The sequence below is a fragment of the Asparagus officinalis genome, chromosome 7 (assembly GCF_001876935.1).
Source record: "Asparagus officinalis chromosome 7, Aspof.V1, whole genome shotgun sequence".
NCBI lineage: Eukaryota > Viridiplantae > Streptophyta > Magnoliopsida > Asparagales > Asparagaceae > Asparagus > Asparagus officinalis.
The window spans coordinates 31,825,581-31,849,840 of NC_033800.1; the positions used below are offsets into that span (position 1 = coordinate 31,825,581).

At 38.7% G+C, this 24,260-nt stretch overlaps 1 protein-coding gene across 1 annotated transcript in view; it reads left to right on the top strand.

Moving 5' to 3' along the window:
* LOC109849161 (guanine deaminase-like) overlaps nt 1–5,500 on the top strand; it is a 12,312-nt gene extending 6,812 nt beyond the window's left edge. Inside the window, exons 4-5 of the mRNA XM_020418978.1 lie at nt 4,945–5,049; nt 5,153–5,500. Coding sequence (XP_020274567.1) covers nt 4,945–5,049; nt 5,153–5,341 — 294 coding nt within the window. The 3' untranslated portion in view covers nt 5,342–5,500. The remainder of the gene's footprint in view (nt 1–4,944; nt 5,050–5,152) is intronic.

The following is a 24,260-nucleotide window of genomic DNA, read 5'->3' on the forward strand; positions in this document are numbered from 1 at the left end:
CACATTTCAAAGACCTGCTAAAAATAAACCTATACCCCATCCTTATGATGCATATAGACTTTAGACCAACCCACTAATGGGGCTCTTCTATCTTCAGAATTGCCACCAAAGAAAAATTCTACAAATTCCATCAATCTGTTTCAACACTTGTTTAGGAAGGACATAGTTACTTGCCCAAAAAGTTGGATACCAAATAACACACTCCTGATCAACTCCACTCTGCAAGCATAAGAAAGGTGTTTGTCGTGCCAAGCATGAATCTTCTTTGTGATATTCTCAATCAACTGATTACAATCAGTAGCAGTGAGTCCTCTAGATGCCATACGAACTCCAAGATATTTAATAGGAATTGAACCCACATTATAAGACAAGACTTTGGATAATTTACTCCATTGAATCCCTTTCTCCATAAAAAATTATAGCACTTTTTTTCAGGGCAAGCCATAAGCCCAGAGTTATTGTTAAAATATTGCAAACCTTGTGAAGTAAAGACACAGATTGTAAATCCCCTGTATTGAATACTACCAGCTGCAAATATGAGGCGGATAATTCTTGGCACATTTTGGTAATAATTAAATCTGCCCCTTCTTGTAATACTATTGAGATGCCAAGACAAATAAATAAAGAGATAGGGATCTCTTTGCCTTAAGCCCCTCTTGCCATGAAAGTATCCATGCAACACACTATAAAAATTTAGTGTGAAGGGCTAGTGACTCAAGCCATAATCCAAGAGACTACCCCGTTAGTAGAACAAATTCCAGTCCAGAGTGTGATATGTTTTCTTAATATCCACATTAATCACGCATCTAGGAGAAATATTATTCCTCCCATATTGCTTAGCTAGTTCATGCCCCAAAATGATATTACTGGCAACATTCTCCCTTTGACAAAAGCAGATTGTCCATCACTGATTTTAATCTATTAGCAATAATTTTGGCAATGATCTTATGGACAAAATTGCAGTAGCTTATAGGTCTGAGTTCTGCAGCAGTCCTAGGGCAAAGTGATGGTAGTAGAGTTTAATTGTCTACGCATCATACCTGTGGTAGAAAAAAATTCCCTGATGACAGCAGCAATGTCAAGACCAACAATGGGTCAATTGGTTCTGAAGAAAGAAGCGGAATATCCATCTTGTCCTGGAGCTTTGGACTCATCAATAAATAACATGGCTACAACTTCAGTATCAGGAACATATTTCTAATAGCAGCAATTGTCCAAGCATTCTTTTGATCCTCATTAAGCACATAACCATTGTGGATAGCACCTTAATCAGGTGAAATGAGAGAATTATTTGAAGACCCCATAAGCTTCTTATAAAAATTAATCATCTCCTCTGTAACATTCTCCTCAGTGATCCTGTTTCGCTGCTCATGATACAGTACTAAAACCTTGTTATAATGGCAGTTGATTTTTATAGCTTTGTGAAAGAAAGTGGTACATTTATCCCCTTCAAAATTCCATTGGATCCTTGATTTTTGCTTATAAAAACTCAGTTCATCCTCCAGAAGTTTAGTGTAATAAGTTCTCCATTCATAGGATTTTGCTGCGAATTATATTGAAATTTATCCAGTTTCTTTTTGGCCTTGACCACCCTCTCACTGATATTAGCATGACAATTTCTATTCAAGTTCTTCAACACCTCCTTAAGATGCTGTAATTTTTTAACGAGCTGGAACAATTTGCTTCCCCTAACAGGGTATCTCCACCCTTCTTCAACAATATTAAGAAATCTATCATGCTTAGCCCGCATATTGTAGAATCTAAATAATTTCTTAACCCCTTTCCTCTCCTTCATAACTGAAATTAATCCAGGGGAATTATCAGACAAATCTGGTTGAAGGAATTCAATTTGACTGGCAGAAGAATGAAGAATCCACTGCTCATGCACCAACGTTCTATCCGACGTACACCATATCCTATCCTCCTCATCCTATTTGTCTATCCATGTGAAAAAACATCCAATGGTTTTCAACTGCAAGAGATGACATTCTTCCACACGTTTTTAATCCCCTGATATCATGTTCAGTAATAGTTGATCCCCCACAATTCTCATATTGACTGAGCACATTATTAAAATCTCCACATATAATCGAAGGTTGATAAACAGTGCTGCTAAAAGAAGAAATATTCATCCAAAGAATGTCCTCTGCTCTAGCTGAATCAAACCATAAACAAAAGAGCCTAAACATTTCACCTTCCCATTTGTGGACATAGTAGAACGTGTTATCCATTGCTCACTACAGCTAATCAAATCAACATCCATAACCTGTTTATCCCAAATAACCCATATTATTCAATTTTATGCATTAGCATAATTGTGAGTCCATCCCCGTCCCCTTGCAATTTTATCGATACTAACTTTAGCTTTTCTTATTTTCACCTTTGTTTCCAAAAAAGCTGTGCAGGAGATTCTACATAACTCTTTTTCTTGGATTTTTGCACTACAATAGCATAATTCCTCTCAGACAGAGCACCATGCGCATTTGGAGCAGTGTTTTGCTTACTAGAAGCACTGGTACTAGTGTTAGCATTCGTCTCCACCTGAACTCCTTGAACATTGCTTGTATTCTGCTGATCATCTACTGTTGGCTTCACCTTTGGTACCCATTGCTTTACTGGTTGAGCCTTCTTCCTACAACCATTAGAATCATGTCTAAACACCTTACAACCCTCAACACCATTTTGGTTTATATCCATAGACCACCCTCTGATCGATGAGTAGACCCCTAGGTCCTTGTATTTTTACTGAATCTGGTAAATTTGATGCATTTGAACTTCAATAAGCACCCTAGCATATGACAACCTTTCTGTAAATGCCGTAAGCTTATCTGTGGTGATTGGCTTCCCTATTAAGCTCAAAATTTTGCTAATTCCCTCTGCATGGCTAAGATTAAGTCTCAAATTTGGTAACTGAACCCACATCGGATAAGTATTTGGATTAAAATCATCAATGCCTTCCTCATTCGTCCATTGCCTCAAAAGGGAAGATAGCGATCCAAAGAACCAAGGACCCGCCTCTAGAACTCTACTCCTCTGCTCCTCATTCTCAAAATTTAACAGATAAATACCTGATTTCAGCATTGATATTTGAGGATTACCAAAAATTTTCCACAATTTAAGCACATAATTTTCCATTTTCTTACAGCGTACATTTAACCTCAGAACACTACCAATTAATGCATCTTACCGTAAGTGGTCTCCTTCATCCCACTCTTCATCAATAAATGCAACTAAATCAGGAGTATTTGTCAGATAAAATCCAGAGATAAAGCTTTACCTGCAACCCTGTTAAGAGAAAAGACGTTACCATGATTTATTAGCCATAGGTACCTCTTTCATCTCAATAGACTCCTCTGCTAATTCCTCATTCAGCTCCTCACCAGCTGCTTCCTGCTCAGCAGTCTCATCCTCTTGAGGCACCCCGGAAGATCATCATGTTCAGAGGCCAACCCTCGGTGTGGATACTAGCGTGATCCATTCGAATCCCAGTTTCAGCATCATTGCCATCAACCTCATCTGCCCATGAGTCCATGACATAGGGCTACGGTTGACCACCGGAGAACCATAGTCCCCCATACGCTCCAAGCTTCTATCATGCAGCACCACCCTTCCCAAGATCTGGGTCATTGGCAATTTCTTTTTAGCTCCATCAGGTCCAGTACTTGACATCACCACAGAACTCGAAGCTCCATCATACTCATCAGGAGCTAGCTCAAATTGCTCCACTGGCGATGAAGCAGTTGATGATCTGGAACCTACTTTTCCAAGTCATTCCACGACGGTGGTGCACGATAGCTAAAATCGCCTTATCTTGTGCCTCTAGAGCACCACCCTGTTTTGAAGATGTGTTACAATCCACATGTAGTTCTTTCCACATAATTAAAGTATAAATCGTTACCCAAGTTTGTGATCAGGCAATCTTAGTAATGCTTATCTCACCTCCATCCAATACATACCAACGAGCTGATATATAACATATGCTTGCCACAATAATTCCATGTGCTTAATGTGCTCTCTGATCGTCCCGTCTCTCGCTCATTGCTATTTTGTGCAGGAACTTGAACTGAAGTCATACATGAATATTGTCAGGTTATCTTCAAATTAATTATATGATAAAAAGGCATGAGACTGATAATCACGGTAAACTGACAATGAATCTACAATGTAACGTTCAAGAGCCAATGCCAATTTGTATACGTTTGATGTTTGGTTTGTTGCAGAATGGATGATGATGATATTATGGTTGAAATTTGTCTTGTATGGATATTCTTGAAGGTATGAGCACAGACTATCGGGATTTTTTTTTTAATGTTAGCACTACAAAAAAGGAAGAAGCCTATGACTCCATTGTGCAACGATGAAGATGGACCGGACAGTAACTTGACAGTTGATATGTACCCCCTTTTTGCTCCTGTTTTTGTAAGATAATATATTAAGTGGCTCCATGGAATTCTGTCGAATTTTAAGAGAGAACATTATTAGTTGATTGCTTCTTTATTCAGGGATTACCAGGTAACAGGTTTTTAGGAACTTTGTGATTGTTAGGAGGATGTCGTTAAGCTTTTGAATCAGGCTTTTGAGTAATCTCATAATCAAGGATTTTCCGATGGCATGTTAGGATTACCTCTCTGCACATGTTTTTCTTTGTGCCTGTGTATGTGCATGCATGCTCATCTGCCCAGTCTCTGCTTTGATTAAATTAAATGTTTTCTTTAATGATACTACTTGCTCCTTATGTGCAAGCCAGTTTTTCTTAATGAAATGCTCACTTAACAATCTTTATCATCATAATTGTTATATAATCTTGCTTTCACTGAGATTTCAGTTAATGCATGAAAAAGTACATAATTCTAGAAATGTGCAGCATAAAGTAGAACATGTTAGATGACAAAAATATTTGTTTCTTTATTTGGTGATTTATAGTCTTCTACTCCATGTAATCAGGCCTGTAAAATACTTGGGAAGATCAGGCTTTCTGACTGTGAAATATATGCATCTTGCGAACCCTGCCCAATGTGCTTCGGTGCAATTTACCTTTCAAAACTCAAGGTGGCTTCTTAAACCTTTTAAATTTCCACAAGGCTTGTAGTAATTCTTCAAGCTCTTTTGAATTTTTTGATCATCTGATATAGTTTTTGTTAATACGAAGCAGAGATTGGTGTATGGAGCCAAGGCTGAGGCAGCGATAGCTATTGGATTCGATGATTTTATCGCTGATGCGCTAAGGGGTACGGGTCATTATCAGAAGGCTCACCTGGAGGTCATACGAGCAGACGGTAATGGAGCTGTGATTGCTGAACAAGTCTTTGAGAAGACCAAGGAGAAATTTAGAATGTACTAAATGCTATAACATCCTCTTCAATTCAAGAATTTACGTTGGTTTTATATGTTCAGAATTTCCAACGCATTTGTGAGGAATAAAAGTAAATACAATTTATATATTTATGTAAAATTGGGATACAAACAACTTGTTATTTCATTGCCTCTTTTCTTTCTTTCACCGTTTTCTGCTTGCTTTGCGTCGTTATTTGATTTTGAATAAAAGCTGAAACTTTAAGGGTCAGTCTTCACATGTGAACAGGGATATCCTCTTTCTGTTGCTGTCTACTTCGGTTTCACAATCTTAATTTTGAGGAGAAGATGGTGAAAAGGAAAGAAAAGTTTGCATTCTTCTTCAAATTTCAAAATACTCCGCGGGAGGATATCTTCTTGGTATATGTTGTTAAATACTTAGCAAATATTTCAAGTCAAGAAAAAGATTTATCAGTCATCAAGAAGCATAGAAGGATATTTTGCTTTGATGGCATAGTTGCGGGCCTCAATTTGTAGAGAGGATAAAGAGAAGACTAAGGTGAGGGGAAGAAGGAAGAACGATGAAAGACTTAATTGTGTCAATCCAACCACTTGTGCTTACTTGTTTGAAAAGTGTAGTAATCTCTTGTGGTCCTTAAGTTTGAAATACTTCTGCAGAAACTACTCATCCTTCCCTTTCATCACCTAACCTTTCACCCCTTCAATTTGCATGCAGACTTGATTACCCATTGAAAGGGAAATGTATTTATTATATTTTGCACCCCCGCACCAAAAAGAGAGAGAGAGAGACAAGCATTATTTTTTTAAAAATTCAGAGTTATTATATTGCATTTGTTTTTCCCTTTTTGATTGTGTCATGTAAAAGAGTTTATGCATGTAGAGACCATTTCCACACGGAAACTAGGCATATTAAGAAATTCAATGAAAGAATTACAAGGATAAATTCAAGTACGAAATTCTACTTGTACGTAAGAATAGAATCAAGTAGAACATGCTAAATGTAGTCAGAAATTTTACATGGTAAAAGTCGGACGAGAAAAGTTTAAATGTGAACCTAAGGAATAGGATAAATTATTTTCCACAAGTGGGCCAAAGAGCAACTCATGCCCTTAGATATGTATACATCCCAACATTATTGGAACGCAGGGTTCCATGCAACCTTAGGATATGTTCACATGGAAAGCTGATGAGGAATCATAGCTTTGAAGGATCGAGTATACTTTATGCTACAACGTACTTAAAAGCTTTGACGTTTCATAAGTATTATAGTATCTGATAGGCATCGTACCTAAGCAAATAACAAAATCAAAGCAATGTATGTTCAATCTTATTTTTCCTAAATAATTATACTCAATGCTCACATATATACAGAAAGGAAGCGTATTGTTCAGTTGTGAAACATCGTTCTGTGATTCTTGCATATTTATCCTTCATATATTTCATAAGACTGGGGGGTTGTTGGATAGCAGGTTCCTAATATGTTTCCTAATTTATTTTGGTAACAGGTTATTGGGATTCCTAATCTGTTTTGGTAACATGTTATTAGGATTCCTAATCTGTTTTTGATTTTGGTTTTAAGATTCCTAGTATGTTTTTGGTTTTAGGATTCTATATATATATATGAAATGTTTTAGAAGAGAAAATGAGCAGCGAATGGGATATTTGGAGCATAGAAAAGAGGTATTTTCTGAGCTATTGGTTAGGGATTTGTTTGGAGAGAATTAGAACTTTGTTGGTGAGATTAATTGGTGAATTTGTGTGATTTTGTAATCTCAGTTTGTACTCTTCTTCTCTATTAGTGAAAACCACATCTCCTTCTTGCCTTGTGGACGTAGGCAACTTGCCGAATCACATTAAAATTTGTTTGTTTGATTTGGTCTCTCGAAGCACATCGGTTTGGTTTTGGCTTCCGCCGCGCACAACAAGTGATATCAGAGCACAATAAGTGGTATTAGAGCACAACAAGTGGTGTCAGAGCTCGGGCTATGTTTGTACTATTTGGAGGAGTAGACCGCTTTGGAAGTTCGTCTAGGGCTTCAGTTGGTGATAAATGTGAGATTTTTCCTATTTGTGAATCTCGTTTCTGTCGTGTGGGGTGAGATCTTTCGGAGACTCTTGTTAGGGTTTCAATTGGAGGTAAAAATATCTCCTTTATCAGTTTGGATCTATTCTTCGTTTGTTCCGCATTGGTTTGTTGGTGCTTTGAGATAGATGACCGAGAAAAAAGGAGTTGAGGCTGAGATTTTGGATTATTGAGAAGTTCCTTGACCTGCATATTGAAGTCTTTTGAGTATATTGGTATGAGTAAGAAGACCGATGTGGAGTTTGACACTTCTATTCGACGGTTGAGGGGTCTTCTAGGTGGTGTTCATTTAAGCATTTGGGGGCCTTCCAAGTAGGCATCATCGGAAGGTAATCGATATTTGGTTTCCTATGTTGGGGATTATACTAGGCATTTGTGGGTTGTAACCAAGTGTCGTTGGTTTGAAGTCCTAGTAGTCAACAACGGTTGGAGGAAGTGTATTGTCAGAAAGGAAATTCGTTGTTTTGATTTTAGTAGGGGCTCTTTTTTGCATTTGTACCGAGCTCGTGACAGTTTGAGACACTTCATTGGAGAGGAAACATTGGGGCAACGAGATGGGATGACATTTTTGATGGGTCGTTCCTTGCTGGAGGAGGATCGGCGTTGGTTGTCGAGCATTAGATTGCAGAGGAGTTTTGGAGCTTCGACATATTTGGGTCATCTTAGTCATAAGTTGCTGACTGCTGCGTTTAGAGATTTTAGACCTCGTAGAGCTGCTTTAGATTTTGGGTTGCGTCGGATGTTTGGTTGCCTAGCATTTGGTCACATCGAGGATGTGAGATTTGATCCGATTGCACATTTAGGATTTAGAGGCTCGTTTGGTTATCAGTTGGGAGACTCTGATTTGGTTCTAAGCAGGTATGTCACTTTTGACTCTCGGCAGGTGGAGAGTGTTGATCAGGTCGTTGGGATATCACAACGGGTGGAGGGTGATGCTACTCCACGTTGGGTGGAGTTTACTCCATATACTCCAGATCATACTACATCATTTATAATTTCAGCTGAGGTGACACAGTTTAGGGATCATTTAGATTTGGATGCAGATGATGAGTTGGTTGATTCGAGTGCGGCTGGTGGACATAGTTTCGATTTGGATATGGTCATTGGTTCATTTCAGATGAAGGTGTTTAGTTTTTTTTTTTTGCCATTGGGAGAGCTATCAGTTACAGATTTGTTGGTGATGTTGGTGGAGAGTTGAGAACTTTTCTATTGGATTGAAGGCATTTGGGGGCTATTAGGGGAACTACGTGAAAGCTTGATTCCTTGGGCAAAAAGATACGTAGGCAGTCATTTATGATGCAGCCGATTTGGTGAGTAGATACCGGCGTTTGGAGAGTGGTCACATTCTCGTTTGGGTCTCGATTTGTTGTGGATTGAGTCCATTGTTGTGATTTTGTTTCACTTCGTACTGGACGCAACAAGTGAGACATTTGTTTGGTGTTGGCGTCGGCTCAGTTTTGGGAAAACTTCGTCGAGGTGGAGAATTGTTAGATAGCAGGTTCCTAATATGTTTCCTAATTTATTTTGGTAACATGTTATTGAGATTCCTAATATGTTTTGGTAATAGGTTATTGAGATTCCTAATCTGTTTTGGTAACAGGTTATTAGGATTCCTAATCTATTTTGATTTTGGTTTTAAAATTCCTAGTATGTTTTTGGTTTTAGGATTTCTATATATACGGAACGTTTTAGAAAAAAAATGAGCAGCGAAGGGGATATTTGGAGCACAGAAAAGAGTTATTTTCGGAGCTATTGGTTAGGGTTTTGTTTGTAGAGAATTAGAGCTTTGTTGGTGAGACTAATTGGTGAGTTTGTGTGATTTTGTAATCTCAATTTGTACTCTTCTTTTCTATTAGTGAAAACCACATTCCCTTCTTGCCCGTATACGTAGGTAACTTGTCGAACCACGTTAAAATTTGTTTGTTTGATTTGGTCTCTCGAAGCACATCGGTTTGGTTTTAACTTCCGTCGCGCACAACAAGTGGTATCAGAGCACAACAAGTGATATTAGAGCACAACAGGGTTGAGAAAGACAAACAATGATGTATCATGTGTATCCTTTTTTTTTTATTTTCTTCCCTCGACTGAACATGTGTATCCTATGTCCAATGACTGAATCCAATCATGGATTGATATTGACCCAAAGAGAGAAGCAATAAGATCTCCAAAAATATTATTGACAATCCGAAAATCTATATTTATCTATTTCCATCTTTCTTTCTTTTGTTAATTTCTTGTCGCTTCATGTTGACTAGTGGACATGATACATTGAATTTTTTTTAGAAGGATTTGTTACGTTCTGAATATTCAAAGAATAAAAAGTAAAAAAAAAAAGGCTATGTACGTAAGTAATTGGTCTGAGCGGACAGGGGCGTGCCTAGAATTTCAAAGAAATTGTAAGCAATTGATGGTCAAGAAACAACAGGTCAATGAGAATTCTATGACAAGAAAGAGAGTAAGCCCACAGGGTGGTGGTGTGGGTCTAACGAGACATTAACATCTTAGACACCAAAGCCCTGCATAGATACAAAGAAGAGATCAAGTTTTAACAAAAATCTACAAAGATCCCCATTAATAGAGCATCATCTAGAAAGCCACTCTCATCAAACTTGATTGTATATGTTACTATCGATTATCAACGCAATTTGATTGTTTATTTCTTTTCATTATTTGCATCGATAGATCTGATTGTATTGATATTTGACAATGATTTGTGCATTAAGATTTCTGTTAGATATAGTATGATTAGTGATTATCTCTATCATCGTGTATGATTTTTCAACTGAACTAGGGCCACCAACAGGAATTTTGTCGGAGGCCAAAGGCCGAAGGGAAATAAAAGCCAAAGCAAAAGCCCTGGCGAGTCCAAGTCTTCAACCAACCAGCCAATGGAAAACGAAATAACACCACCCAATTCAATGAGCCTTCAAATTAGTCACAAACTTAGAAATTTAGCTCAATATCATAACTTTTTAATTCCTGAAGGGTCTCTCCCATTTCAACGCCGTAAGACAAGAGAGAAAAAAGACAACATTTGGGCCCCACAAATGGAGGCTTTTTCTTTGTTTCTGGAATCCCTATCTTAAAGTTAAGACTCAAGCTACCAAAGAGCATAAAGAGTTTGAGAAGAAAGAGCTTATTGACGTATGAAGTTAAATTCATATGTTGCCATTTTCTCGTCATATTGAAGTGTGCAACACGTAAAACGTAGATGTAGGTGAAATTACTTTTATAACCTTGACGAAGAGCTTAAACTTGTTAACATTTCTCTCATGTCAGACTAAAATCCAAAGTTTTTATATTTCGGCATTGTTCTCTTTTAAGGGGGGTCAATATATTGTATATTTCTTCTGTTTTAAAACTTAATTGCTTAATATATTACGAGAATCAAAGTAAGAGTCTTTTTTCCTTTTTGGAATGGGAAAATATAAAATAAAATGATTTGTTATGTATTTGGAATTGTATTTAGGTGATCAACATGGTTTTTTCTTTATATTACCTCAAATTTATATAAATTTATTTTTTCCCTTTATTATGTTAGGATCTAAAATCTAAACTCCACGAATTAAAATTTTAAAGAAATATTTATATTAGTCCCGAAAAATTCATTTATTTTATTATGTCTGAGAAAAACAATATTTTGTTGAATAAGACCCTCTATTACTCGTTTTAATTTAATCTCTCTTATAGGGATATCCTCGTAAAAGAACACTTCAATACATGCAAGTTTATGAATATATATATTTGATAAATGCAGCTTGCATCACCAATTTGAATTTCTAACGTACGCTCCTTTATTTTCAAGCTGACCTGTTGACTTATCTAGAAGAGATCGAACCGGACACGAGTAGTTCTAAAAATTAAAGAATATACGTAGCAATTAGCTAATGACATTGATGATGAATTTATATTAGTTTAGGACCAGCATAATTATTATTTTAGTTACTTATAATAATATTGTTATGTTGCACGCTGTGCGGAAGCGTGCTCGACAACCAAACGAGTCGGTGAGCGATGAGAGAAGAAAACCAAAACCAAACACGAGTGCAATTCACAAAATAACGACCAAAATCACACACAAACACAAGAATTTACGTGGTTCGGCAATTGGCTACGTCCACGGGGAGAGGATGAGGAGATTTCACTATATGGAGGAGAAATACAATGGGTTACAACTCATAAAATCACTCAAATAACCCTAACCAAAGCTCTCAACCCCCTCACAATATCTCCCTCTCAAAGTGCTCAAAACAATGCTAATTCTCTCCTTAAGAAACACTAAAAAATGTGGTTCTATTTATAACAAAATACAATTCCAAATAGATTAGGATTCTAAAAACGAGTCTACCACACCCTAGTGTGGCACACACCACATCCATGAGCAGATTCTGTCACACCAGGGTGTGGCTGACACCACACCCATGGCAGACAGGGCAGATTCTGTCACACCCATGGCAGACACCACACCAGGGTGTGGTAGAGTCTGTTTTGCTTATTCTTCACGTTTTTCTCAATTCCTTCGCCGTTTTCACAATTCTCCACCTCGGCGAAGTGTTCTCAACACTGAGCCGACACCAACATGAGTACCAATGCGTCGTCTCTCCAAACTCGGCTGCACCAATGTGGTTACCTACGTACCCCCTCTTCCAAGGGATCAATCCGCCCGTAGTTCATCCAAATGGTCGTCAACGGCCTTAACAATCACGAATATGTAACAAGTTTCGACAATGATCAAACTTGTTACTCGGAACCACTTTAGTGAGCATATCCGCCGGATTATCCTTCGTGTGGACTTTCACAATCTCTACATCGCCATCTTTAAGAACATCCCGAACGAAGTGATAACGAACGTCAATGTGCTTCGTCGTCGCATGAAAAACCTGATTCTTCGCCAAATAGATAGCACTCATGCTATCACAATGAATGGTGGCGGACCGCTGCGATATACCAAGTTCCTCCAAAAATCCTCGAAGCCAAATAGCCTCCTTCATAGCCTCCGTAACCGCCATATACTTTGCCTCCGTCGTAGACAAAGCCACCGTAGACTGTAAGGTGCATCTCCAATACACCGACGCACGGGTCAAAGTAAACACATACCCCGTAGTAGATCGACGCTTATCCAAATCCCCGGCATAATCGGAATTCACATATCCAATGCACAACTGCCCACCTGTAGTGTCCCGCTCATAAATCAAACCAACATTGAGCGTACCTCGAATGTACCTCAAAATCCATCTCACGGCGTCCCAATGACCCACTCCTGGATCGTGCATGTATCTCGAAACCATGCTTACTGCCTGTGACAAATCTGACCTCGTACATACCATCGCATACATCAAGCTCCCAACCGCACTCGCATATGGAGTCTTCGACATCAACTCTCGATCTTCAACTGACTTCGGTGAAAGACCAGCTGAAAGCTTTAAATGGGCTCCCAATGGTACACTAACTGGCTTCGTATCCATGCTGACATAAAATCGCTGTAGTACCTTCTTCAAATAAGCTATCTGTATCAAACAAATTCTGCCCTTCTTCTTGTCTCTACCGATCTCCATTCCCAATATGCGTTTGGCCTCATCCAAGTCCTTCATCTCAAACTCATTTGAAAGCTGAACTTTCAACTCATCTATAGCCGACCTGGAAGTAGAGGTAACCAACATGTCATCGACATAAAGTGACAAATAGATGTACGCACCTCCTCTCAACTTGTGAAAATACACGCAAGGATCAAACTGGCTCCGAGTATACGAATGACCAAGTATAAAACCATCAAATCGCTTATACCATTGTCGAGGAGACTGCTTCAAACCGTATAGCGATTTCTTTAACCTGCAAACCAACTTATCTTTCCCTGCAGCCCGGAATCCCAATGGCTGAGTCATATATATTTCTTCATCAAAATCACCATGAAGAAATGTCGTCTTCACATCCAACTGATCTAACTCTAATCCATACTGTGCCACCAAAGCTAGCAGAATCTGAATCGAAGAATGCTTCACCACCGGAGAGAAAACCTCATTATAGTCAATACCTTCATCCTGTGCATAGCCCTTCGCAACCAACCTAGCTTTGAACCTCAATGGAGTGCCCTCAATGTCCTCCTTCTTCGTGTACATCCACTTGCACTCAATCGCTTTCCGCCCTTTTGGAAGCTCAACAAGCTCCCATGTATCGTTCTTATGAAAAGACTTCATCTCCTCCTGCATAGCTACCTGCCACGAATCAGCCTTCGAACTCTGCTCGGCCTCTCTGAAAGTAGTAGGTATCATCTCATTGATACTCTCCACCGGAAGTGCATATGCAACTGTGTCGGCATATCATGCTGGCACCCGTATGTCTCTCCTCTGTCTCCAAACCGTAATAGAATCCTGAACCTGAGCCGTCAGTCCCTGATCCTGCACATGAGTACACGTATCCTCCGCATCACCGTCATGCTCGCCTGACGTCACCTCAGTCGACACTCTAATGGATACTGCACCATCTGGACACTGTGGAGCTATATCAATCTCCATCACTTGTGATATCTCCTTTGCCGGGTCTCTCTCCACCTGATGAGAGTTGGGAAGCTTCAAGATAGAAGCCTCATCGAATGTGACGTCCCTACTCAGTACAATCTTCTTATCAACTGGATCCCAAAGCTTGTATCCCTTGACCCCACGCTTGAATCCTACAAATATGGCCTTCCTAGTTCGAGGTTCCAACTTATCAGTTCTAACATGATAATATGCAGGACAACCAAATATCTTAAGATGGTCATAGTCATGCGCTGTCTCTCCCGACCACATCTCCATAGGGGTCTTTCCCTCAATCGTAGATGAAGACAGCCTATTAATGAGGTGGCTCGCATATGAAAGTGCCACAGCCCAAAAGATCTTCTCCAAACCACTATGCGCTAATAATCATCGAATCTTCTCCAGCAAAGACCAATTTAACCTCTCTGCCACCCCCATTTTGTTACGGTGTATGACTAACTGTGAAGTGCCTCTCTATGCCCTCGTCTAGAAATAGTTGCTGAAAGGGGTCTGAAGTATACTCGCCGCCATTGTCGGATCGCAACGTCTTGATCTTTCTCCTAGTCTGTAGTTCTAATCTCTTCTTCCATTCCATAAATAAATCTAGGACTTCATTCTTATGCTTCATGGTGTATACCCAATAACGCCTAGAATAGTCATCAACAAACGTGACGAACCAATGTCGACCACCAAGTGATGCAGTCTTAGTGGGACCCCAAACATCTGTGTGCACGTAGTCCAAGATGCCCCTCATCCTATGAATGGCCGTCCCGAACTTCACCTTCGTCTTCTTGCCAAGAACACAATGCTCACGGAATTCCACTTTACCACTCTTTGCTCCCTTCAATATCCCCTTCTTTCACAAAGCCTACAGTGACTTCTCTCCTGTGTGCCCTAACCTATAATGCCAAAGCCTACTCATGTCCGCCTCTGAAGTAGCCGAAGCAACCTGGCCAATCTCGGTGCTCCCCTTCAGATAGTATAAATTTCAACTGCGGACTCCCTTCATCACCACCAAAGATCCCTTAGTAACCTTCGCTACAGCATCCTCAAAGGTCACTCTGAATCCCTTAGCCTCCAAAGCTCCAAATGATATAAGATTCTTCTTTAGTTGAGGAACAAATCTCACCTCCTTCAACTCACGAACTACTCTATCGTGCATCCAAATCCTCACAGTACCTATCCCACAAATGTCACAGGATTGATCATTTCCCATGATAACAACACCCCTGTCGAGTCTCTCAGACGATGAAAACTAATCTCGCCTAGGAGTCACATGATAAGTAGCGCCAGAATCAAGCATCCAATCCGATGCATCCAAATGGTTCACCTCCGGAGTAATCAAAAGAGAAAAGATCGAATCATCGGAATCATCGCCTTTCGCAACATTCACCTTATTAGCCTTCAGGCCCTTATTCTTGCTATTCTCCTTTTCTTTGACCTTTGGGTAGTCTTTCTTCCAATGTCTCTGCTCCTTGCAGAATGCACATTGGTTCTTTCCAAGCTGGTGACGACCTCTTGACTTTGACCTCCTTCTATTTTCATCTTTCTGATATGAGCTTCTACCTCTCGTCGACAAGGCCTCTCCTGAAGTACTAGCACAGGAAGTCTCCTTATCCTTCCTCCTCAAATCGTAGTTCGTCAATGCGTTAGTCACTTCACTATAAGTGATAGAAGATCTCCCGTTCAGCAAAGTAAGCACGAAGGTATCATACTCCTCATCCGGTAAGGAGCCCAAAAGAATAATAGCCTTGTACTCATCCGTGATCTTCTCATCCACGTTCGCCAAATCCGACAACAACTTAGTGTAGTTGTTCACATGAGCCGCAAGCGAGGTGCCTCGGGATATCTGGAATCTGAATAACCTACGCAGCAAATGCAACATGTTCTCAACACTCTTCGTAAGATACTTATTATTAAGAATTTCCCACATCTTCATCGCAGATGTCACCCCAATCACATCATATTTTAGCTCCTGTTTCAAATAGGACCTCATCACCCCACAAGCGTTCCTATTCATCTTTTTTCATACCACCTCTTCATATTTAGGTGGCCTCACATCGACCATGATGGTCTCCTCCAAATTTTGAGCATTGAACGCATCCTGTACGTCGCTCATCCACAAACCAAAATTGATTTTACCGTCATATTTCACTACACTAATCTTCATCCTGTACGTCGCTCATCCACAAACCAAAATTGATTTTACCGTCATATTTCACTACACTAATCTTAGTATTCTGAAAACCCACTTAAACTGTACCCGTCATCTTGCTGCTTTCACCAACTTCTTCACCCATAATCACAAACTCTAAATTACAAAGAAATATTCAAACTTTATAGAATTAAGAAGTTACCCAACTGAACCCTAGATTGGATTCCAAATAGAACTCCTAACTGTTAGACCCTAGAGGGGGGGTGATTAGGGTCTTATGCTAATCTAATTCCAATTAAAAGCTAATTAAAATTATATTGATTAATTTGATCTTGCAAGATATGAATATGAACAATAAAGATGAATAAGAATACGCTAAGAAAAACACAAACACACAATATGTTTACGAGGTTCGGTCACCACGACCTACGTCCCCGCTCCTTACCTCGAGGAGATATCCACTATCACAATCCGGTTTGGAAGCCGGAACTTCTACACACTCGGTTTACAAGATCACCGAAAACTCTCACACTACAAAAACACTATACAATCACACTTTACACACTAAGTGTAGGAACCTAGCCCGTGTCCTCCTCCTCAAGTGCTCGATTACAACCTCTCCCTAGGTTCGTCAATCGACGCCACTCCTATTGGATTCGACCCCGTGTCTCGCCTCACACTTCTCTCGGTGTACAAGTGTATTACAAGTGATTCTCACAAATAAAAGTTAAATACAATGATTTGTTCTCAAATAACAAGTGAGAACACAATGAAGCTCATACTCACTAAATCACACCCCACACCCCACACTATATGGTATGAAAATATTAAGCTCAATAAGTGTGTGTGATAATAGTGAATCAAACTCAATAGATATAGCTAAATGAAGTGAAAATAAAATAATAAGCTATAAAAGAGTTTAGAAGACTTCTCAAACAAGAAGAACAGTAGAGATGATTCCAATAGGATTGAATGCCACTTCTTGTTGTAGAAAAAAACTCCTCTTGAAAAACTGATTGATGAAATCAACTATGACGGAATTTTCGGTCGACCGGAAGGTCGACCGAATATTCTCTCGGTCGACCGGTGCGGTCGACCGCGAGCATGAGCTCAGAAAACCACTGTCGGTCGATCGGATCGGTCGACCGAAAACTGATATTGGCAAACTGACAGGTTTTGGGGCAGTTTTGAAAATTCGTTAAAAATATCAAATCATATCCAAAAATAGTGAAACTTTGGGGAAAGTTTCTAAATGATAAAATAAACATGTTTAAAAAGGAATTTTTGGAAAATCAATTTTCGTTTGTGAAAACTACCTGTTTTTGAAAAATGTTCAGAAAACCTGTTTTTCGTGAACATGAAAATTGACATAGAGCTTGTAAACATGTATATATATATATATTGTGCATATATTATATGTATATAATGAAGTATGAAAGAGCTGTAAACATGAGATAAAAGTTATTGTAACAACGTTTGATGAAAAATCATTTATATGATAGAAAACGTTAAAAACCGTGTTAAGTGTACATATATTGAGCTTAGATATAATCATACAATATATGTAAGTAAACTAAACATATACCTAGGTAAATCCACACAAATGAACTTGAATCTTTAACGCTTGATTGACGTGTGTTGAAATACCTGAAAAGAGAACATAAACACAAAACACTAGAGAACTTATTAGTAATAAATTGTTTGCCAAATCATCATCAAAACTATAGGATCAACACTAACCACACGAGGAAAGCGAGATCTTCAACGGTAACTTCAAACCCTAACTCCACCAAAGCCTAGAACTCCAAGAACCAAGCTTCCAACTGAATCTTCCTCCACCTAATCCAAAACCCTAGATCTGAAATCTGAGCTCTGATATCAATTGTTGCGCGCCATGCGGAAGCGTGTTCGACAATCAAACGAGTCGGTGAGCGATGAGAGAAGAAAACCAAAACCAAACACGAGTGCAATTCACAAAATAACGACCAAAATCACACACAAACACAGGAATTTTCGTGGTTCGGTAATTGCCTACGTCCACGGGGAAAGGATGGGAAGATTTCACTATATGGAGGAGAAATACAATGGGTTACAACTCACAAAATCACTCAAATATAACCGTAACCAAAGCTCTCAACTCCCTCACAATATCTCCCTCTCAAAGTGCTCAAAACAATGCTAATTCTCTCCTTAAGAAACTCTAAAAAAACGTGGTTCTATTTATAACAAAACATAATCCTAAATAGATTAAGATTCTAAAAACGAGTCTGCCACACCCTGGTGTGGCACACACTACACCCAAGTGTGGTACACACCACACCCATGATAAACAGGACAGATTCTGTCATACCAGGGTATGACAGACACCATACCCATGGCAGATAGGACAAATTCTGTCACACCCATGGCAGATACCATACCAGGGTGTGGTGGAGTCTGTTTTGCTTATTCTTCACGTTTTTCTCAATTCCTTCGCCTTTTTCACATGTTAAAGTAAAAGAGAGAGTCTTGGGTAAATTTCTCTTGAGTTAAATATTGAATGTGCACATATATTTATACAAGTAGAAAAGGGTAATGTGTGTTCTAACAACCAATGTGGGACTAAAAACCCACTACTAACACTATTATCAACAGCCCCCTCAAACTCATGTTGGATCAAAAAAAGTGAGTTTGCGTACAAGAAACTGAAACCGATGAACAGGTAAGGCCTTTGTGAAGAAATCTGCAAGCTCATCAGCGGATGACACATGAGGAATTAGAATTGTCTTATCCTTGATAATTTGTTGACGAACAAAACAAGCGTCGATCTCAATGTGTTTGGTCCTCTCATAAAATACTGGATTATTAGCAATCTGGATGGCACTCTTATTATCACAGTATATAGGAGTAGGAGTCGAAACAGAAATACCGAAATCACTAAGAAGACGACGAAGATGAATAATCTCTTTAGCTGTTGTGGACATTACACGATACTCTGCCTCAGTGCTTGAAAGAGTAACAACGTCTTGTTTCTTACTCCGCCAGAAAATTAGGGAATCACCAAGAAATATACAAAAACATGTGGTAGACTTCCTGGTAGTAGGATCACCAGCCCAATCAGCATCAGAATATGCACAAAGCTCTAACTTAGATGTAGCAGGAAACAGAAGAGAGCGAATGCTAGTACCCCGGAGATACCGAAGAATCCGTAATAAGGCAGCATAGTGTACAGAATGTGGGGCACTAACAAATTGACTGACAATACCAACAGTATGAGAGATATCTGGTCGAGAGATGCACAGATAGACTAACTGGCCAACAAGATGTTAATATCGGGTAGGATCGGATAGAGGCTCACCATCGTTAGAGTGAAATTTGACATTATGTTGGAGTGGAGTATCGACAGTTGTATCGTCAGTTAGCTCAGCTCGATCTAGAATATCTGAGAGATACTTTTGTTGAGACAGTAGTACACCCTGCGGGCCTTGAGAAATTTCTAGACCAAGACAATACCAAAGAGATCCAAGATCCTTCATGTGGAACTGTTGTTACAACTGAGATTTTGCATACTGTATGTCAGCCACATCATCACCTGTAATGATCATATCATCTACATAGATGAGTAATAAAACTCTGCCACGCGATGTAATACGAACAAACAGATAAGCATCTTAATGACTTTCCATAAAGCCCGCCTTGAGCACGACATAGTGAAAACACTCAAACCAAGCGCGGGGTTCCTGCTTGAGACCATAAATAGCACGACGAAGGGACATACATGTCCTGGAGGAATATTAGACCCTGGAGGCAGTTGTATATATACTGTCTCAGATAAAGAGCCACGGAGAAAAGTATTTTTGACATCCATCTGGTATAAGAGCCAACGATGAGCAGCAGCGACAGCAAGAAGAGTACAAACGATGGGCATATGAGCAACATGAGCAAACGTCTCCTCATAATCAATACCTTGTTGTTGAGTAAAACCTCGAGCTACTAAACGATCTTTCCGACGTTCAATGGTGTCATCAGGACAATACTTGACCTTATAAACCCATTTGCTGCCAACTAAAGAGATACCAGGGGGACAGGGAACAACATCCTAGGTATGTGTTTACTGAAAGGCATAAAATTTATCAGCAATAGCATGTTTCCACTCTGAAAATTGAACGCCCTCTTGAAAGGAATTTGGCTCAACTGTAGTATGAATGGTAGCAAGAAAATTATGAAAGATAGATGAATAGGAAGTAACTGAAGCATACCGTGCAGGCATAACAAGTGGGCGTTTGCTTCGACGAAGAGCAACAGGAACCTCAGAAAGGGGAGATGCTGGCGCAGGTGCATAGAGGTTAACAATATATTTTGGAGTGGGTGTCATGTCTACGGGATAGGGATCAGATGGTAGAAGAGAAAGCTTGAGTGAGGGAGAGTCAACAGAAGGAGATGGAGAGATTTTAGGGAGATCTCAAAAGGAGATTAAGGTAAGGAAGTGGGTAATACAGCTGACGGAGAAGCACGATCAGTAGTGTGGAGGAATTTAAAATCATCGGAAGCAGAATAAAATAGAGAATCCTCTTCAAACTGAACGTGTCGAGATATATGAACTCGACGAGATGCGTGATCATAATAATGATAACATTGATGTTCCGAACTAATTCCTAAATAGACACATAGAACAACTCTGGGAGATAATTTATCACGTTCGTGAGATGGCAGAAGAATAAAACAGCGACAACCAAAAACGCGAACCAGACCATAACAGGGAGGATGAGTATAAACACGACTATGAGGAGTAGCACCGGAAAGAGAGCTAGATGGAGTGATATTGATGGCATGAGTAGCAGTGAGAATGGACTCAGCCCAGAAACGATGAGAAACAAAGTAAGAAATGAGCATGAATCGAGCGGTATCGAGAATATGACGATGTTTGCGTTCAGCAATACTATTTTGCTCATGAGTGTAGGGACATGTATGTTGAAAGATAGTCCCATGAGAGGATATGATAGAGCGCATGGTAGAGGATAGGTACTCTTTGGCACAATCAGAATGAAAAACCTTAATACGAGCTTGTCATTGAGTGAAGATCATCGCAGTGAAGGCTTGATAAGCAGTAAGTACATCAGAGTGATTTTTAAGTAGGTAGACCCATGTATAACGAGAGAAATCATCGATAAAACTAATATAATATAAGTAGCCTGATGAAGAAGGTAGAGAGCTGGTCCCCAGATATCAGAATGGACCAAATCAAATAAGAAAGTGGAAACAGATGTACTGGTTGGAAATGGTAGAACAGTGAATTTAGCTAATTTACAACCAGTACATAACTCAATATAAGAACGAGAGGATACAGGACCAAGTACTCCGAACTGGATAAGACTTTCTAGCCTTTTATGAGACACATGACCAAGTCGTCTATGCCACAAATCTACGAAAAGCAAGGTAGTGGATTTTGGACTTACAGAAGCAATAAGAGAACGTAGACGTATGGACTCTGGAAGGTGAAGACATTCAAAAAAATAAAGTTTGTGTCTCCTCCGACCGGCCCTAACAATCTTGCACGTCTGTGGATCCTATACAATACAAGTATTAGAAGAAAATGAGACAAGTAGGTCATCCATACATAAGGAGCTAACAGAAATTAAATTCAAACATAACTGAGGAGCCACATAGACGGGGCCAAGAGTTAGACGACCAGATGGGTCAGTTTGTAGGGTGATAGAGCCATAATGAGTGATAGACAAAGGTTGTTCAGCAGCCGTGTAGATAGGGGGAAGAGAAGAGAAAGTAAAGACAGAAGATAAGAGGGAGGCATTACTAGTCAAATGAAAGGAACAGCTAGAGTCAAAAATCCAGAGATCATTCATACCAGAGACCAAATGGTTGGCTGAAGAACCAACAAAACGCATACCCGAGAGTTGTGCAGTAGATATAGAGGCTATATGCTGAAGAGCATCAATTTGATGGTGAATATCAGATAGTTGTGCAACAGATGGAAAGGTGGTATCCTGAAGAGCCGTAATTTGACGTCTAATATTTGCAATAGTTTGAAGAGACTCAATTTGACGACGAATATCAGAGAGTTTTGTAGCAGATGGAGAGGTGATATGCTGAAGAGCCGTAATTTGACGGCTAATATCTACAATAGCTTGAATGATAGGGTCTGAAGTGGAAGATGACATAACATTGATCGGTAATCCTGGTGCACTAGAGGATCGGGACTGAGGGGATCGCTGACTACGGCCAGTTCTTGAGGAACGTAAATCAGGATGAAGTTGGAAACATGTCTCAAAGTGGTGTCCCTCCTTCTTGTAATAGGTACAAAAAAAGCTTAGACCGAGCGTGAGAAGCAGGTGCCAATGAAGATGCTATAATAGGAGCAAGTCAAAGTTCAAGATAATAATCCTTGAACGAAACCCGAATGTTTAAAGGAGAGCCCAAAGGTTAATGTAGAAACCTGAAGGTTAAAATGTAAGAACCCGAAGGTTAGATTTGAACCCGAAGGTTATACATGACTGTCAAATCTGAGAAAAATAAGTAACTGGCGACCAAGGTGGCTCGAAGATCGGCCAAATCTGATGCTCACGCCGAAGACCTACAACGGATTAATGTCGATGTTGAGACGTTTAGACGTCGAGATGGATTGAAATGGCGAATGTCGTTACTGGCTGTGAAACGATAATGTCGTTTGTTTGAGGCCGAGAGACGGCTTGAAACGGCGATGCCGTTAATTTGAGACCAATAGATAGTCTTGAAAAGGTAAAGTCGTTAAAATAGAACCCGGAGGTTTAAAATATAATCTCGAAGATTAAAATGGAACCCGAAGGTTAAACGAGAACGTGAAATGGATTAAGAAGCCGCAAAGCGGTAAGGCCAAAAATGTGGCAGAGGAATGCAAAGAAACGTTATACGACTGCAAAGCAGTAAGACCAAGATTTAGAAAAAGAATGCTGAAGCGTTAAAAATTTTTATTGGAAGGGAAATAATAACCATAGCTTTGATACCATGTTAAAGTAAGGGGGGTTATTCATTGGGACATTTGAGGGGATAATGAGATAATTTTGGGATTCTATTTCATAGTGTTATTCATTGGGACAATGGAACAATGATATTATATTTTTGTCTTATTGGTTTTTTAGAACACTAGTGAGATAATTTCACCACTTGGGATAAAATTACTCCACTCATATATAAAAAATTTATCCCAATAGTAAAAATTTACCCCATCCTCCATATTGAAACAATTTTGTTCCTCTTTGAAGGCAATTGGGATAATTTTCAAACCTTTTCGTATTACTTAACTAATACATGTTAATTATATTATAAATATATGACATGATATATAAAATATAAAGTAATAATATATTCAATATATTATATTATATTATCATGTTATAAAATAAAATATTATTATAGTTTAATTTATATGTATAATTTATTTTATGATATTTATTATAATATTATATAATATTTTAATAACATATATTATTATATAATATATTATATTAATTGTAGTTGATATTTTATTGTAGCAATTATATTATAGTGTATTATATTAAACCAATATAATAATATAGTATAATATAATATAACATAGTAAAAGTAATAAATATGTTAGTATATTACATTTAATTATATAATATAATATAATATAAATCATGTTATGTGATTATATTATATTATATTAATATAATACATTTTAGATATTTTTTATATATCATAATAATTATCATATAATATTATACTATATTTTAATTACAATATAGTATTTTAAATAATATTATATTAAATAAAAAATATTATAATATTTTATGCGGTAAATTTTAACCAATGACTCTGTTCTAATATATTAAATTAGATATTATATTAAATATATTGTTTATATATTAAATTAGTTATTATATATATGACATACTATTATAATATAATATAATAATTACTAATATTAATAAAATATTATGATATAATATAATATAATACTATTATAGATGTCCGAGATAACACAATCGATGAGAGCTATCCGCTGATGACGAAGAGTGAGAGGATGAGAGATGGGACCGACTCCTCCTCCGACTTTATGCCCAATCCTTAGACTGAAATTCCTGATCCTTCTACACAATGAATCCGTAAGAAGACGGAGCTAGTTTCCCCTGTGGTACCTCCGACGGTCAAGTCAGCTGGTGAGCTTGAGTGTGGTTTGAGGGAGAGTCCCGGGACCATTAAG